Raw genomic sequence first — 16,669 nt, forward strand, 5'->3', positions numbered from 1 at the left:
AGGTAATACTCTATTCTAAGACCACAACGGCGATGAAGGTGGATGAGAACAAAATCAAAACGGCGAAGTCGGCGGAAGTGGCAGGAATAAAACACAAGAAGGGAAGATCGATCTCTAAAGTCCCGAAAGACAGTCGATCTAGAGGAAGGAAACCTTGAGGAAAAATTACCTGGTCCTCCAGGTTGGGGGTTTAGGCGTCAGGCCAGTTCCCTGTCACTTGTAAAAACTGGAAATTACTAAAAAGCCTAATGCTTGCCTCGGAATTTCGGACGGATTATATGGAAAAAGACACAAGCTACGGAAACGGATATTGAATATTGGTACATGGAATGTCCAGGGAATAAGAGTAAAAATGGAAGAAGTTATTCATGAACTGAAAAACGCCAACATGGATATAGTAGTCTTGACGGAGACTAAGAAAAAAGGAACTGGCACAGAAACTGTAAATAACTATACACACATATTCAGTGGCATCCCAAAACACCAAAGAGCAAAGAGAGGAGTCTCTGTAATGATACACAAAAAATTCAAACACAAAATAACTGATTTCGAGACAATCGACGAAAACATCATACGTGTTAATATCAACATAAATAAGGACGAGTTTTTCGAAAAATTGAACGACATAATCACCAACATAGGAAAGTCACGAGAACTGATAATACTGGGAGATCTGAATAGCCGGGTGGGTCAAAGAATAAACAGTAAGGTGATCGGTCCCTACGGTGAAATAAACCTGAATGACAATGGAGAAAGGCTGATCCAAGTGTGTCAGAGTCATACTCTGAGAATAATGAACGGCTTCTATAAACACAAGGATATTCACAAATACACATGGGTACAACATACAAGGAATCTAAAATCGATCATTGACTATGTAATAGTCAAACAAAGCACTACCTTAAAAGTGAATGATGTAAGAGTACTTAGAGGACCGACGTGTGGTTCCGACCACTATATAGTTAGGACAAAAATGGTATTTCCTTTTAAATCTAACAAGGACAATAACGTTAATGAGGAACCTCAACAAACAGAAGTGATAACGAACAAACGATATAACTTAAACAGCCTTATCAACGAAAGCACAAGAAACCTATACCAGCACAGATTAGACGAAAAGTTGCTACATAATATAGAAGACCAGTCAGTAGAACAAATTTACGAAAACATAACGAGTAGCATCAAAGAAGCAGCAGAGGAGGCCATTGGACTAAAAACTAATTCCGCTAGTAAAAAACTTTGGTGGAATCAAGAAATTGAAGAACTAGTACTTCGGAAGAAAAAAGCATACCACAAATGGCTAAATACAAAACAGGAGTTGGATAGAGAAGAATACAAAGATATTAAAAGAAGAACACGACAACTAGTAAACACAGCTAAACGAGAAATGTGGGACAAAAAATGCAAAGAGATAGACACATATATGGGAGGTAGAAAATGTACAGAGACGTGGAAATTCCTGACAAAAGTTAAATCAAATGAAAAAAGAGAAACAAACATACAATTAATAACAACAGAGAACTGGATCCGACATTACGAAAATCTATTAACAGAAAACAGAGAGGAATATAGAGAAATGTCTCCAACTGAAATACACATACAGGGAGAAACGATAAACATCGATGAGAGGACTGTCATAAAAACGATACAACTACTAAAAAATGGTCGAGCTGCAGGTCCGGAGGGAATTTCAGCAGAACTAATCAAATGCGGTACTAACAAACTGTTTGAACGATTAACCTGGTGTATAAACCAATATCTAAACGGTGCACCAGTCCCGCATGAGTGGAAAGTATCCTTCATATCATCTATACATAAGAAGGGAAGTAAACTGGACTGCTCAAACTATCGAGGTATATCAGTAACCAGTACCTTAAGTCGCCTATATGGAAGGATACTTCGAGACATTATCGAACAAGAATATAAGGAACAAGAAGAAGAGGAACAATCTGGCTTTAGAGCGGGAAGGAGCTGCACCGATAATGTGTTTGTTTTGAAACAAATAATAGAAAAAAGATCAAGTACCAATCAAGAAACCCACCTTATGTTTATAGACCTTCAGAAGGCCTATGATACTGTACCCCCTAAAAGGTATGGAAAGTTTTGCAGAAAACAAACATTAACCACACAGTAATTAACGCCCTTAAACAGCTGTATGAAGGATCAACGTCGGGAATAAAAATTGGAAATAGACTTTCAAAAAAATTTCCTGTAAACAAGGGACTCCGGCAGGGGTGTTGCATATCCCCCACATTGTTTAAAATCTACGTGGCGAAAGCACTGTATCAGTGGAAAAGAAAGTGCAGAGGAATGGGCATTGACCTGGGAGAAACTTGCCTATATACCCTACAGTTTGCAGACGATCAAGTCCTTATAGCCAACGATAAAGAAGACCTGACATATATGGCCATAAAACTACAGGAAGAATACAAGAAGTGGGGTTTAGAACTCAATACACAAAAAACAAAATATCTCCCAATAGGCGCAGAACTATCCAACATTCAGATGGACACAACCGAAATTGCATTCTGCACTGAATATACCTACCTAGGAATTGATTTCGACACCACAGGCACAGACAATAGGGAAATTAGAAAACGAATAACCCAGGCCCGTAGAACAATTGGATGCCTTAACGGAGTTCTTTGGAGCTCAGAAATTGGTAAAAGACGAAAATACAATATATATGAATCTCTCATAAAAACCAGCTTAACCTATGGTACAGAGACATGGAGACTAACAGAAAGCAATAAAAGAAAACTCGAAGCAACAGAAATGGATGTATTTAGACGATCACTTCGAATATCTAGAGCAAACAGAATTAGAAACGATGAAATAAGAAATCGGATGGGGGTAGATGGATCACTGGCAACAGACATAGAAAGGAAACAACTTATATGGTATGGCCATGTTCAAAGAATGCCAGAAACAAGACTACCAAAAATCGCCATGAAATGGATACCACCAAATCGTAAGAAACGAGGAAGACCAAAAAGAACATGGAAGGAGGGAATAACAAAGGCAATGAGCTCCCGAGACTTGACCGAAGAACAATGGAATGATAGAAATTCGTGGAAATTAGGCATCGGACAACGACGCAAGACGTTTTGAAACCGATATATATATATATATATATATATATATATATATATATATATATATATATATATATATATATATATATATTAGGTAATTTTTACTTGTAAAGTGTGTCTCTTCTTCTTCTTCTTCAGATGCAAATCCACTAATGGATGTTAGCGATCACATTTTCCATTAATTCTCTATTTCTTGCAATATGTATCAGAGATTGTATGTCGTTAATCCCTGTCCATTACCTTATGTTTCGGAGCCAGGAAATTTTCTTGCGTCCCATTCCTCTCTTGCCTTCAATTTTGCCCTCGATTATAAGTTGGAGGAACAGGTATTTTTCATTTCGCATGATGTGACCTAGATACGCCGTTTTCCTTTTCTTGATGGTTTCGAAAAGTTGGCGTTCTTGGTTAATTCTTTTAAGGACATCTATATTTGTGATTTTCGCTGTCCATGATATTTTTAGGATACGGCGATAGAGCCACATTTCGAAAGCTTCTAATCTGTTTATATCCCTCGTTTTGAGTGTCCAGCCCTCTACGCCATATAGCAGCACTGACCACACGTAGCACTGACCACACGTAGCACTTAGTAAACCTTAGTCTCAGTTGAAGATCGAATTCTGAACAAGTCAGTACCTTCTTGAATTTTACGAAAGCTTGTCGAGCTTGCTCAATGCGACATTTTACTTCCCTGTTCGATGCCCAGTCTTCAAAAAGCCACGATCCCAGGTATTTAAATTTACTCACTCTTTCAATGGACTTAGTATTCAGTGTTATGGTAGAGTTTTCAAGTGCATCCAAGTTTCTGGAGATGATCATAAATTTGGTTCTTTTGGTATTAATCTCTAATCCCATTCGCTTACTGTATTCTCCGATTATAGTGACAAGTTGTTGAAGATCGACTATGTTGTCACAAATTAAGACACCATCATCAGCATATCGTATGTTGTTGATCAATACTCCATTCACTTTGATTCCCATCTTTGCATCCTCCAAAGACTCTTGAAATATGGCTTCCGAATAAATGTTAAATAAAAGAGGGGAAAGCACACATTCCTGTCGAACGCCCCTTCTTACATGTATGGGTTTGGATATAGAATTGTCTATTTTTAACTGTGCCGTTTGATGCCAGTACAAGTTTTCAATGCATCTTATGTCTTTTTGGTCTATATCAACTTTCTTGAGGATCTGCATTAACTTGTGGTGTTGGACACGATCAAACGCTTTTTGGTAATCTAAAAAGCATAGGAGCACATCCTTCTTCTGATCGTAACAATTTTGGACCAGCACCTGTGTTGCTACTATTGCTTCTCGTGTTCCTAAACCTTGCCTAAACCCGAACTGGGAGTCACTGATGGCCCATTCACATTTTTTGTATAATCTTTGATGTAGTATTTTTAAGAATATCTTTAAGTGTGACTCATCAGGCTAATGAGTCTGTGATCCTCACATCTTTTTGCATTGACTTTCTTGGATAGGGGAATAAAGGTAGAGCGTAACCACTGTTGAGGATAGCAGCCAGTTTCATAAATTAAGTTAAATATTTTGTGTAGTGCTGAAATTCCCCTTTCATCCAGTAATTTGAGTATTTCTGACGGGATTTCATCTGGTCCAGGTGCCTTATTGTTTTTTGAATTTAATATTGTGTCTCTTCAACTAGTAAAATATCAATATTATTAATGATAAATACTTTGATTTCTTGAGTATGTGAACTCATTACGTTAAGGTTAAACTCATATGTTAAAAAGTGAATGAGTATGCGTAGTCCAGTCTACCAAGGGAAAAATGAGATATAACCTTCAATTTCTTTGAAGACGCATCGATTTCTATAAAATTTTGGAAACAAGATTACTTGCCCTCCACATAAAAATCTACCCTATGTCGCTATAAGCGTATTGTCTCTAAGGGTGTAATTGCCCTTTTTTTTTTCAAAAAACCAATAAAAGTGGAAAATGAAGCATGTAATAATTTGAAAAACATTTTTTAATCTCGAATTAAGGTTTTTGATTCTTCAATATACTATTTATAATTTTTCAATCCTTTTTAACTTATTTCATCCCTTATAAAGCACCCCTGTTAATATAGGATAAGAAACAAACAATTTAATGACATTAATTATAATGATTGGCATATTTTATTGTCTTAAAATATTTCATATCCCTAATTTTCAACCATTACAATCATCGCTTATGACAAAAAAAAGGAAAAAACTGTAATACAATTTGATACTTTTAATTATATAAAATTCAATTTTATATATAAATTTAACATGAATATATATATATATTTATCACATTTAACTTAAATATTTCTTTTTCATTTTTTTCAACCCTTATTAATCATCCCTTATAAAAAAGTATATGAAAACATCTTTTAAAAATCTTATAAAAAAATAATGAAAAATATGGAAGAAAAATTGTAAACATTATTCGTTATATATTTAATTGAAAGTAAAATAATTTATTTTACATGAAAGTGAAAAAAACAAAATTGGTCAATATTATAGGTAGGTTACGGGTAAACCCCGAAATTGGATGAAACTAGAGTTTTGCCCGGATACTTTGCATACTATCCAAATTGGCTGGATAAAAGACAAAGATGATTAATAACTTCTTGATTTATCCGAGTCATTCTAGATATATCCAATGTCAAATTGATAAAGCAGCGCATTTTGAACTTGGGTATAAAAAACACTACTAAATTTAAATTGTATTTGCTATCTTTTCTTTACTCAGAATCTACTACACAATCATTGACCAAAAGATATAAAAATAAAAATCATTCATATTTAGTTCGAATTAGAAACGGTTATTTATTTGAATAGGATAATATATTATTAACCGGATAAATCCAGAATACAACGAAATGTTCACAAATATGTGACTTTATCCAATATGCTCGGATAATTCAGTAGTCCACCGTTAAGTCCATCCGGGTAATTCTACTATTATCCCATATTGGCGTTTTAATCGTAACATTAGATTATATAATTTGATTAAAAATCATCATCAATATCGGTGTTTTTAAAAAATTAATTAAAATCCTTTGTAAAAGGTATATATTTAAAAACCCAAACGGGCTGTGTTAGACAGAACGTTTTCGGAATACATCATTCCATCATCGGTGTCTAGGAGTACATGAATGTAGCGTGTACAGAGTTGCTTCCATAAAGTCCTCGTAGACACACCGTCTCAGGACTTGCAACTTCAACGTGGAGTCATATGTCGCCATGTTACCTAATCCAACGGTAACTTTAACATCATAAGTATTTATAAGATATAATGTCGAACAAATGTAACTAATTATTTGTTAACGGGTTTTTACCCATATATTTAGTGGCTACATTCATGTACTCCTAGACACCGATGATGGAATGATGTATTCCGAAAACGTTCTGTCTAACACAGCCCGTTTGGGTTTTTAAATATATACCTTTTACAAAGGATTTTAATTAATTTTTTAATATATGGTATACAGCCAAATACAGGAACGTAGATTCCTTGTGGATCGGTGTTTTTGTTTTCTTCTTTTTTGATATCCATTATTGGAGTATAATTCTGACAGTTTTGACAAACACATGCACAGCAAGTGGTGTTGCAATACAGCCCAACTTTACGGCAACTAAATGACGCGTCGTATCCTTTTTTGTAATTATTGTAAAATATCATTTTCAGAAGTTCATCTGATGCATGATTGTTTTTGAGTCTGGGGTTGCAAAGATGGAATATCTCTACGGTAGTCAATCCCCAATCAGTTGGACTAATGTTTTTATTTCCAAGCCAAACTTGAACTTGGTAATAGCATCTTTTAATACGTTCGTTGGGAGCATTCACTGTAGGAACTAGGGTTGATAATTTCACCGCAGTGTTTTTGTTGGTTCTCTTAACAATTGACTCATACTGCCTTGTTTCGATAAAATCTTTTCAAGTATCTTAAAAGTATTTTATTTTTTTTGCATTTTTTAAATGTCGAGCCCTTAGAAACTGCATGTATTTCATTATTTCACAGTACAAACCTTTTGAAATTTGTGTAGATGTCCCACTTTCACCAAAGCAAATGAAACAAGCTGTACGATGTTGCTTCTCACCATTTGAATTAGTATAGGTACATATAATATACACGTCAGCAATACTCCAAAATCTAAAAATGCTAATTTGAATTTTAAATAATCATATCATGGTTAATTTGTAAGCTACCAAAATAAAAAAAAAGCTACCAAAGTAAAAAAATGTTAACTTTTTGTTCTTTAGTAATTTTTGATAATTTTCAGTTATTTTGATAAAAAATGTTTCAAGAATTTCAAAAATAGTTTTTCCCCTATAACCATAAATTTGTTCAGAATGAAGAATTCTAAATCATCCACACTGCTGGATGCATCTGCTGAAACACAAATAAAGTAAACCGTAAATAAACTACCCTTTGAGTGTAATTAGAGTAGACAGTAATACCAAAGGTGTCATTGTGGTTCTTAAAAAAAGATTTTATTTTCATTACGACTCTCTTTAAGAAAGATTAAATACGTTTTTCTATTTTTTTCATTTTTAACAAAATTTTACATTCTTCTTCTTAAAGTGGTCTCTCCTCAATGGAGAGGTTTCAATTCTTGTTTCTTATCTCTGTTTGGTTTTTTCTTTTTTCTATCGATGATCATTACTTTGGTTTTTTGTATATTTATTTTCAAACCATACAGATAATAATGTGTTCATTATAATTATATATATATGTATATATTATATATATATATATATATATATATATATATATATATATATATATATATATATATTGTTATGATGTATTGTTTGTGAATGATGAGCAATGAGTATTTTTAATAATATATATAGAGTTTTTATCGCGGTTCTCAAAAAATTAGTTTGTAAGTACTTTTTTAAATTATCTTTATTATATCTATTATGAAACACAATATATATCTAACCTAGCCAATGTAAATTTAAAATAAACTATCTTTAAATTGAAATTCTTATGAAACTAATTAAATTCTATAGACAATGTAAAATTTAAACAAACTATCTTCAAAATTGAAATTGTTATGACACTAACTAAATTATATTAACACAATTTTGTACCTTTCTGTCACTGAATGCCTAAATGAACTGTTTTCCACTATATAGATTCTAATCACCACTCAATGTCTTCGTGCTTCGGTTATCCTTGTTTTTGTGAAATTACTTTTTTCAATTATCAGCTTCCACCAATTTAAAATATATTTCTTCTTAAGCATTTATAAACCACCAAGCAAACCAGCAAACAGCATTTATATTTATTCTTCTTTTCAGTATACAAATATCCAATCACCAAATATATTATATAATTTTAATTTCAATTAATATTTCTTGCATTATCCAATCACCATTTATACATAACATAATTTTTAATCTTCAATAATATTTTCTTTATACTGTTTCTTAATCTTCATTTAACTCACTATATTGAACAATTGGACCTTCTGACTTACTGATTGACTGACTCTAACTAACTTTCATACTAAAACTGGCCTCATAGTAACTGTAACTCATAACTGATGCCTTGAATCCAAATCACCTGGTATTTATATCTTTTTCCATGTTCCAGAATCATCTAGCAAGAAATCCTGTTCGATTTTGTTCTATTTCTTACATGTCTGAATTTTCTGGAACAGTCCATTTCGCAAACAAAGCCATCTCCGGTGATCTAGAGAATTCCTTACTGTTCTATCGAGAATTTTGTTGACATTTAGGCTTTTCAGATCAGAATATACACTTAAATCAGTAACTATATATAAATTAAACATTTTAAACTAACATATTCTTATAACCCCACTTTATATTCCTAATTATTATTTAAAATGTCACTTGGAGAGTATGTATATCTGGTTGCCTAATCACATGGCTCACTTAAATATATTTACAACATTATAATTACAAAAAAAATTCTTTTTATATGCTAATTTCTTAAAAATGCCCTCACATAAATAATTTTTATAAAATTCTCTAGTATATAACTTATTAAAATAACCAAATACTTTTAATATCTAATATTATGTAGTATATAACTTGTAAATTAACCTTTTAAACACTATTTTTCTTTCTCCTATATTCTATTCATTTCAATATATATATATATATATATATATATATATATATATATATATATATATATATATATATATATATATATATATATATATATATATATATATATATACAGTGTGACCCATTTAGATTGGAAACACCTCTATAAAATTTGAAGTTGTTAACCGATTTTAACCAAATTTTTTTTTAATGTCATGTAATAAAAGGTCTATTGCGGGACAAAATATGAAATGTTTAGTTAAATTTTCAGGGCATTCTACGATACTTTTTCTTCGTCGAAAATGTAGAATTTGTATTAGCGATTTTTTTTGTTAAAAAAATTTCTACGCCACTGGATTTAGAGTGGCTTCAAATAGCTATGACAAAAATTTTATTAAGATATATTTATTAATAACAAACTTATGACAACTTAAAATTTTAAAACTCACTAAGAAAAAAACACTCTGTATTAACGTTAAAAAAATACTCTGTATTAACAGAAACATGGAAACATAATTTTAGTTTAAATCCTAGTTGCCTCTCTCTACCAATCCACCATCTAATTGGATACATTTGTCGTAGCGTTTATGAATATTTCTAATTAAATTTCTTAGTTGTTGGGGAGTAATTTCTGCACATGTATGTCGAATTCTTGCACGAAGTTCGTTTACGTCTCTTGCACGGGTTTGGTAAACTTTTTGTTTGATAACTCCCCAGAGCAAGAAGTCTAAAATTGTGAGATCTGGAGATCTGGGTGGCCAATCTATCAACGGACTACCCCGGCCTATCCAACGGTTCGGAAAATTTTCATTCATTTTTCACCCATCTAACTGGATATACAAATTTAACCGTTCATTAATTGGGAGCTCATGCATAGCATCCCACAAGTCGGTGTTTAAAAATTCTAAAAAGTTCTGTGAGTTCAAGTTTTCTTCAAAAAAGAAAGGACCAATAACTCGCTCGTTCAGTATACCACACCAGACATTGATTTTTTGAGAATACTGGCTTTTACAGTTTATTACCCAATGGTGATTATCTGCTGTCCAATAGCGACAATTCTGTGATGATACTACTCCATTTGTAATGAAAGTGGGTTCGTCAGTAAACAACACGTTTTTTAGAAAATTTATATTGTTTAAATATTCCCCTTGGGTCCATAAACAATATTCTTAACGTTTTGCTTCGTCGCCTTCTTGTAATGTGTGTAAGAATTTTGGTTTGAAAGGTTTAATATTATTTACCTTAAGACATCGCCGAATACTCTCTCGAGGCACATTCAAATATAAACTAGCATTCCTTAAACTGGCATTTGGGTTATTTCTGAAATGATCTAAAATAATTTGATCATATACTCTTCTTCTTTGTAACGGGTTATTTTTTAAAATTAGTTTTGATACTGCACCATATTCATTAAATATTCTATTTATTTTGTTTACCGTACCGCAGCTAATATTAGGACGATCCACATGTCTGTCATTAAATATTGTACAAACTTCCCTGTCACTTCTATCGTTATCTCCCAAAAGACGTATAATTTCAATTTTTTCTCTCAAACTTTATCTTGCCGCCATGGCACAAAATATTATTAAAAGAATTTGAAGTAAATATTGTTGCAGATATTATGCATAAATTTATGCTAAACTCCATTCGCTTAGCTCGGACAAATTTTGACAGATTCATTGTCGGAAACCTACAACACAACAATTCCTACTTCTCAGTATTAATAGCTCAAGTATCCTGCTATTACAGACTTCTTTCTTTAAAAAAAGAAGAATTATTCTAAATAGTCGAAGTGTATACTAAACCCATCAAATTTTGGGTAGTATATATTTAAAAAATATATATTTAGTTGTTATAATTTAACATAACTATTTATTATATGGTGCAGATAAATAAATATTGATTGTCGGTAATTCGCAAAGTTCTATTTTATTTACTATTTAGTTTGTTTACTATTAATATTGGCTATGAGTACGGGTGCTTGGTTGTATAGTAATTTCCAGCCACTTTTAGTCTGTCAAAAAGTAACTAACTTCGCAAAAAAATAATTACTAAATTCACTAGACAGTTCGGACTGGGATTAGCGAACCGAGTTTAGCACATAGCACACTACCACCTAGCATTGAAACTTCCGTGTTAAGGAATAAAACAATGATTGGCGCATCACCTAGTGATCGGGCGCATAACTATATATACATGGCGCTAAATTCAAAAGTTTAGTAATATTACCTAGGACTGTGAACTCATTTTAAAGTAAAGGAAAATCGATATAATCCTAAAATAACAAGAAAAATCCTTATCCTATACGATAATAAATATTTTTCGTATACTTTTTGGGTTTTCTTGTTATGTTGGGACTATATTTATTTTCCATTACATTAAAATGCCAAAGTGGTTAAAAAAATTACAGAATAAAATATAGAATAAAATCTTTATTTATAAAAATGTTACAAGAAATGTTATATGTGTTACAAGAAATATTAATAATACAAGCCATGTGTAGTATAATTTAGTTTTCCTAATGTTGTGACAAGAACGGGTCAGTATTTAAATAATTGTTTTGTCATTCTTATCAAGTTTTATGTGAATAAAAGCCTAATTCTGCAAAAGACATTTTACTACAATTTTATTCGCATAAATTTACAATGGGGAAGTACTTTAGACCAGATAAACTAGAGGCTGGTCCAAACTGTCAAACTTCCACCAAAGAATTCAAACATTAGTAAGTATATAACATTCAAGAATTTTTTAGAAAGCAATGAATCTAAAGATAAATCCCTAGAAGGTAAAGATAAGTACATGCTTTTAAAAAATTAATCTACGATTACATAAGCGAAGCAATCAATCTGGAAAACCAATTGCTTTTTTCACACATACCCTCACAGATTCTGAATAAAAACATTATGCAATTGAAAAAAAAGCAAATGAGTTGAAGTATTTAAAAAAATGCAGACATTATCTGGTAGAAAAGCAATTCTAACCAATTACAGATTAAATCACTATTTGGTTTATATAGAATGACGGTATATATCAAATCTAACAAGGAGAACTAGCTTTACTTCACAAGAATTTATTAATTATCTACACTCTTAAGGAATATATTCAAGTAGAACAACACCATATAATCATGAAGAAAATGGTTAAGTCGAAAAATACAATGAGTTATATGGAAATTGGTGAATCTAGCATAGAAAACCAAAAATTTAGAATTCACTTAATGGAAAACTGCTTTACCATGTGCTCTGCACTATATAAGAAGTTTACTGTTGAATTGTTATATTATTGAATCAAGATAATGATGAAGGTCCAAATAACACACTAGAGAATTGCACTACTAAATAAATACCAGATGAGACAGAAAATTTACCTGTTCAAAAACCTGATGATAATGATGAACCAAGATTGGAAAATTCAGATTTTCATTCTAGCTGTAAATCAGCTGGAGCTAAAAATAAACCAAAATAGTTGCAATATTTTGTTCAAAAATAGGGACGGGAGAATGTAGTATAATTTAGTGTTCTAAATGTTGTGACAGGAACTTGTCAGTATTTAAATATTTTTTTTGTAATTCTAATGTCAAATTAAAGCCTAATAAGCAACAGACAGCCATCAGACATTCTGAGTTTTTTGTAGTACTTTCATCCTAATGCAATAACACACACTATCAGTGGTCAGTGAAAACTCTTACAGTCTGGCGTTCTACTCACAGAAAGAGAGAACTCAAGGACCCTGCTAAGTTGGAAACAGAACAATTAAATGATTTAGTTCTAGAAAGAAGTTTATATACATTTATACTCATACTATATGTTATATATTTATATGATAATACTTTTATTCTTATAATCAGAATCATAATATGAGTTCCAGAAAAATATTCTGGTTATCAACAAAATTATGATTTTGATTAGATTAGCAAAATATTGCTTCTTGCAAAAAGAAAACCCAAGAATGAGGAATAACCGAATGATAGCAAATAGAAAAAACGAACAAAAAAAAAGAACAATGGATAAGGTAAATAATTTATTTCTAAGGTATGCTTAAAGTTTTCACCCAGAATGTAAGCTTTGCTAAAACCTGATATAGTAACTTTATTTGCTCAGTATAAACTCCAAACAACAGAGGATAATAATGTTTTTATGCCTGAAATGACAAACACAATTACAATCAACAGATTTTTTCACCAGTATGTCATCTTAAGATCAGACATCCCATCCCTGTCATCAACAGAATAGGAAAGATCCCTGTCAACACATTCAAATTTATTTATTCATAACTCTGAACGCCTTACCGCTGTCTATGTGGATGCAGGCTAATATACGGGACAAGCCGATTAAGTGTTACAACTTAGTGGTTAAGTACACAGTATTTTAAGATAATACAATTAAATAATGTGAAATAAAAATATATTATGTACACAAAACACATGCATGTACACATACATACATATATATATATATATATATATATCTGTACCTTGGTGCTAAAACAACCAATGTCAAAAATTGAGATTTTCGGTTTTTCATCGCAACGGGTGCAATACGGTGTCCTTTATATTGTGCAAGAACAACCAATGTCTCAACTAGTGCCATTTTAGAGGTGGAGTATAACTGATAGACCAATGTCATTATTATATAGAAATATTTTTAATGCTATAACATCCAATGTATACTTTGGTTATTTACTTTTATCGCAATTTAGTGCAAGAACAACCAATGTCAAGTCAGAGTGTACATTGGTTTCTTTAGTTTCGATTCAGATCAGTTTATCTTTATGCAATAACAACCAATATCGACTTTGGTTGTCAGCAAAGTCTCTAAAATCACCATGCAATTGCAAAAAAAAAAATGTAAAGAGCTGATTACCGAAGAAAGTAGAAACCGTATTTTTTAGGAAGTTTATCAGTTTCTGAGTTCCAGTGTTACAGAACACGAAAAACAAACAGAACGATTGCGTTCACACGGAGAAAGTAGCAGAAGAAAATTTTCTAGAAAGTATGTTTATTTCCTTCGCCAACTGCAGGAGTTGAGGTATGTCAGACGATGTTCTTGAATACCCTTGATATAAGTCTAATGAAAATTAGAATGATAGTTGTAAAAAAAGAGAAACAGGAACTAATATGTGCCCCCCTGATAAGAGAGGAAGACATGGAAAGCAGCCCAAAATATGCACCTTAGAGAAAGAGAGAATTATGGCTCATATATTAATGTTCCCAGCAGTGGAAAGCCACTATTCACGAGAGAGAACCAGTAAAAAGTATCTTTTGAATTACCTTTCTATTTCAAAAATGTTTAGGCTGTTCCAAGACTACTGCATTGAGCAAGGAGTTATCTCAACAATAAAAGAGTCGGCTTATCGAAATATTTTTGTTGAAAATTTTAATTTATCATTTAAACGCCCTTATAACGACACTTGCGAAAAGTGCGATAAATTTAAATTGCAGCTGCAACAGCCTAATCCTAATATTGAAATTATCTAGCAACGTGAGGTACACCTTACCCTTGCTGAAACGTCTTATCTAAGATAAGGAAATGTCCCTACATGACGAGAAAATGGCTTTTGCCAGTTTTGACTTAGAAAAGTGCCTACCTACTCCCTTTCTAAATAACAGTGTATCTTTTTATAAACGATCCTTATGGACATACAACCTTACATTTTACACCGTATCAAATAAAAAAAGCTACTCCAATTTGTTACATGTGGGATGAGTCCGTTGCGGAGCGTGGCGGCCAGGAAATAGCCTCTTATCTTTGGGTCTACCTACAGAGCCTCCCAACTTGCACTGAAGTGGTAAACTTTTTCAGCGACACCTGCCAAGGACAAAACAGGAATATTTATGTTGCGGTAATGTTCAGTTTTTTTATGATAAGATTGGTACAAAATAAAGATAATGATTTTGCACACAATCTCATGACAATAAACCAAAATGACCAGGTTTTTAGAACCTGGTCATTCCCACATGGAAGCCGACACCATCCATGCTCTAATTGAGAGAGAGAAAAAGAAGACAAACATGAAAATTGAAGTACCTCATGATTGGGCAAATTTTATCAGATCTGTGGGCAAACAGCTAAATTTCGTGGAAATGATCATGAATGACTTTCTGGATTTCAAGAAGCTGTTAAAAACCACTTTTATCCACAAAAAAGAAAATATGGAAAAATAAAAAGTGCCATGGTTTAAATTACAGTGGCTCCAATTCAATAAAGGCGAACCAGGGGTGATAAAATACAAATTAAGTTACGACGAAAAGGAGGAATTTAAAATTTTTGACATCAACAGAAGAAGACAGAGGTCGTCCTCTAATAATAGGGATTTGCTGCCCAGGTACGCAGAGCCGCGACCGCTGGATAAAAAAATTGATGACATATGCAGTTTGTTAAAATACATCAACCCCGCCAGTCATCTTTTTTTTCAATCTCTGAAAACTGCTGGTGATGGGGAAAATGGAGAATCAGAAGATGATTTTGCTAAGTTGATAATATGTATGTAGCTAGTGTAAATTATAATATGTTATGTTGGTTTCAATAATAAGTAATGTTTCAGTAATATGTATCTTCTATACCTAATATTATAGAACAGAGAAAACACTTTGTTTTTTTTTTTAATTTTTAATAAAAAAATTGTTATTCTATAAATTTCTAATAATTGATTGCTTATATTTCATTACTGAGTCCAATACACTGCGGGTTTTGACGAAAAAACACATTGACATTAACAACCAATGTCATCAGTTAAGGGGTTATTACTTATTTCATGTAGTAAATATTTCAATGCAATAACAACCAATGTCAATATTTTTTAACTAACCAATTAAAATAAATTAGGGTAAGAGCCAGAAAAACAATCAGGTATAAATCACCTTAAAGTTGCCAAAATGACTAAGAGCCAAGTATAACTGAAGCGAAGTAAAAAAATACGAAAGTTTTAGACAAATCTTTAAACCTGAATTACTCAAAACAAGAAATTTTGACATTGGTTGTTTTAGCACCAAGGTACAGATATATATATATATATATATATATATATATATATATATATATATATATATATATATATATATATAATTAAAGATGTAATGACATTTTAAAACCTATAAACCCAACAGTTAGTTCTATGATTCTAAAATCCAGCACAAACAATAAAGATGGAAAAATAACATAACAAAAATAAAAAAATATGTAAAGTATTACCTAGTTATAATAAAAACATGAAGTATTTTACACAGTTAAGTTTCCAAACTCTATGGTACCAGTAACTCTTCTACTAATATTTATATATTTATTGAGGGACATATTAAATACATTTACATTTAGGTTGTTTAACAAAGATAAGTATCTATTCAGTGGGCTATTAGCACCATAGGTTGTTTTACAAAATGGAACATTAAAAGTACATAGATGAGGCAAACCATGGTATTATAATATGGTACTCTAAGACCAATCTCACTCACAAGAGAGGGACAGATCCCTCCTCATACTTAAAGCGGGCAAGCTCATAGACCTCTCC

The 16,669-nt window shown here is 31.9% G+C and overlaps 1 protein-coding gene across 1 annotated transcript; it reads left to right on the forward strand.

The window, feature by feature from the left end:
* The first annotated feature begins 352 nt into the window (after positions 1-352).
* On the forward strand, positions 353-6,778 carry LOC140433887 (uncharacterized). Its single transcript, XM_072521861.1, has 2 exons — positions 353-1,267; positions 6,767-6,778. Exons 1-2 carry the CDS (start codon positions 353-355, stop codon positions 6,776-6,778), a joined length of 927 nt encoding a protein of 308 aa, XP_072377962.1.
* The last annotated feature ends 9,891 nt before the right edge of the window (positions 6,779-16,669 follow it).

The sequence above is a fragment of the Diabrotica undecimpunctata genome, chromosome 2, assembly GCF_040954645.1.
Source record: "Diabrotica undecimpunctata isolate CICGRU chromosome 2, icDiaUnde3, whole genome shotgun sequence".
Lineage (NCBI taxonomy): Eukaryota > Metazoa > Arthropoda > Insecta > Coleoptera > Chrysomelidae > Diabrotica > Diabrotica undecimpunctata.

What these genes read in the sequence shown, in the direction of transcription:
- LOC140433887 (XM_072521861.1), top strand. Translation starts at nt 353, where the DNA reads ATGGAAGAAGTTATTCATGAACTGAAAAACGCCAACATGGATATAGTA.